This window comes from Penaeus chinensis, chromosome 4 (assembly GCF_019202785.1).
Source record: "Penaeus chinensis breed Huanghai No. 1 chromosome 4, ASM1920278v2, whole genome shotgun sequence".
Lineage (NCBI taxonomy): Eukaryota > Metazoa > Arthropoda > Malacostraca > Decapoda > Penaeidae > Penaeus > Penaeus chinensis.
Window position 1 is genome coordinate 35,409,604 of NC_061822.1, and position 2,500 is coordinate 35,412,103.

Here is a 2,500-nt window from a genome sequence, read left to right on the forward strand (position 1 = left end):
ATGATAATAGTGATTACGTTTCCATGTGATGTTTGGGAATATAATGATTATGACAGCAAATAAAACCTGAAGGAGATGATTGCAACAGTAATGCACTTCAGTGACGGTGCGGAGACTGTGACAATCATAATTATGATTATAATGACACATCTTTCTTTGACCTCTAACAAATTCTTGATCCCACTCAAATCACCGTATATGTAAGCGACTGGTACTCACGGTATGAAATCAGGAGCGAGGTCAAGGTCGTCTTCGAGTATGATCGCCTTATCAGCCTTGGAGTACTCCTCAAACACCCGCTCGAGAGTGAACTTGATGTGGGCGTTGACTCTGCTCATCGATGCTAATAAAGAAAAGAATATTAAGATCTAATTTGGTGCACGTGGACGCAGAGAATAGATGGCGGGGCGGAAAGAAGGGCCCAGAAGAAGAAGAAGGGAGCGAGAGACAGACGGGAAAAAATAAAACAGTAGATAGAAGAGAGAGGAGAGAGAAGGCAAGAATGAGGATAGTAGAGAGAGAGAGAGAGAGAGAGAGAGAGAAGACTGGGTAGAGGAGAAATAAGTAAGGATACTGGAAAGAAGAGAAAGAAAAGAAGAGGAGTGTTGAAAGAGGAGAATGGAGAGAGAAGAAAGGAGAGCAGAGAGAAACGAGAGAAGAGTGTAGAACTGAGAAGGCAGAGATGGAAGAAAGAAGAGAAGAGACAAAAGAAAGAGTAGCGGAGAGAGAAGAAATGGAAATGAGAGAAAGGAGGTAAAAGAAAAGTTAGAAAAATAGAGAGAACAGAAAGGAGGGCGGAGAAGTGGTTACAACAAAAAAGAAGAAGGCAGAGTAAAGAGAAAAGAGAAAAGGACGAATAATGAAGAGAGAAGAGAAGTGAGTGGAGAGGAGTGAGAAGAGCGGATAGAAAAGTGATAGAGGAAGAGAGGAAAATAAAAGAAGAAGAAAGGGAAGAGAGGAAAGACAGAAGCGAATAGGGAAATAGTGGAGAGGGAGAGAGGAGAGTAAAGAGTAGAGTATAAAGAGGGAAGTGAAGGACAAGAGACTAGAAAGGAAAGAGGAGGGATGAAGGAAAAGGATAAAAGGAAAAGGGAGCATGTCAGGAAGAATATATAAGGGAAGGTAGAAAATAGAAGAGAGAAGGGAGAAGTGGAGGGAGAGATGGAGAGAGGAAGAGAGAAAGGGAAAGGGAGGAAGAGAGAAAGGGAAAGGGAGGAAGAGAGAAAGGGAGAGAGAGAGAGAGAGAGAGAGAGAGAGAGAGAGAGAGAGAGAGAGAGAGAGAGAGAGAGAGAGAGAGAGAGAGGGAAAGGGAGAGAGAAAGGGAGAGGGAGAGAGAGAGATAGGGAGAGGGAGAGAGAGAGAGATAGGGAGAGGGAGAGGCAGAGGGAGAGTGAAAGAGATAGGGGGAGGGAGAGGGAGAGGGAAAGGGAGAGGCAGAGGGAGAGGGAGAGGGAGAGGGAGAGAGATAGGGAGAGGGAGAGGGAGAGAGATAGAGAGAGGGAGAGGGAGACGGAGAGGGTAAGGAGAGGGAGAGAGAGAGGGAGACGGAGAGAGAGAGGGAGACGGAGAGAGAGAGGGAGACGGAGAGAGAGAGGGAGACGGAGAGAGAGAGGGAGACGGAGAGAGAGAGGGAGACGGAGAGAGAGAGGGAGACGGAGAGAGAGAGGGAGACGGAGAGAGAGAGGGAGACGGAGAGAGAGAGGGAGACGGAGAGAGAGAGGGAGACGGAGAGAGAGAGGGAGACGGAGAGAGAGAGGGAGACGGAGAGAGAGAGGGAGACGGAGAGAGAGAGGGAGACGGAGAGAGAGAGGGAGACGGAGAGAGAGAGGAGACGAGAGAGAGAGGAGACGGAGAGAGAGAGGGAGACGGAGAGAGAGAGAGAGAGAGAGAGAGAGAGAGAGAGAGAGGAGAGAGAGAGAGAGAGAGAGAGAGAGAGAGGGAGACGAGAGAGAGAGGAGAGAGAGAGAGAGAGAGGAGAGAGAGAGAGAGAGAGAGAGAGAGAGAGAGAGAGAGAGAGAGAGAGAGAGAGAGAGAGAGAGAGAGAGGAGAGAGAGAGAGAGAGAGAGAGAGAGAGAGAGAGAGAGAGAGAGAGAGAGAGAGAGAGAGAGAGAGAGAGAGAGAGAGAAGAGAGAGAGAGAGAGAAGGAGAGGGGAGAGGGGAGAGGGAGAGGAGAGAGGGGGAGAGGGAGAGAGGGAGAGGGAGAAGGAGAAGGAGAAGGAGAAGGAGAGGAGAAGGAGAGAGAGAGAGGAGAGAGAGAGAGAGAGAGAGAGAGAGGAGAGAGAGGAGAGAGAGGAGAGAGGGAGAGAGGGAGAGAGAGAGAGAGGAGAGAGAGAGAGAGAGAGAGAGAGAGAGAGAGAGAGAGAGAGAGAGAGAGAGAGAGAGAGAGAGAGAGAGAGAGAGAGAGAGAGAGAGAGAGAGAGAGAGAGAATATGGGCAAGAGCGAACAACGGGTACAGAGCGAGACGAAAAGTGTAAGACACCAGAGAGAAGGCAAAGGGAA

The 2,500-nt window shown here is 49.1% G+C and overlaps 2 protein-coding genes across 2 annotated transcripts in view; one reads left to right on the top strand and one right to left on the bottom strand.

Moving 5' to 3' along the window:
• LOC125024979 (tensin-like) overlaps nt 1-2,500 on the top strand; it is a 673,585-nt gene that overhangs the window by 83,751 nt on the left and 587,334 nt on the right.
• The window catches only part of LOC125024983 (protein O-linked-mannose beta-1,2-N-acetylglucosaminyltransferase 1-like), a 3,034-nt gene that overhangs the window by 140 nt on the left and 394 nt on the right, over nt 1-2,500 (bottom strand). Inside the window, exon 2 of the mRNA XM_047612797.1 lies at nt 1-343. This exon is cut by the window's left edge and continues 140 nt beyond it. Coding sequence (XP_047468753.1) covers nt 216-343 — 128 coding nt within the window. The 3' untranslated portion in view covers nt 1-215. The remainder of the gene's footprint in view (nt 344-2,500) is intronic.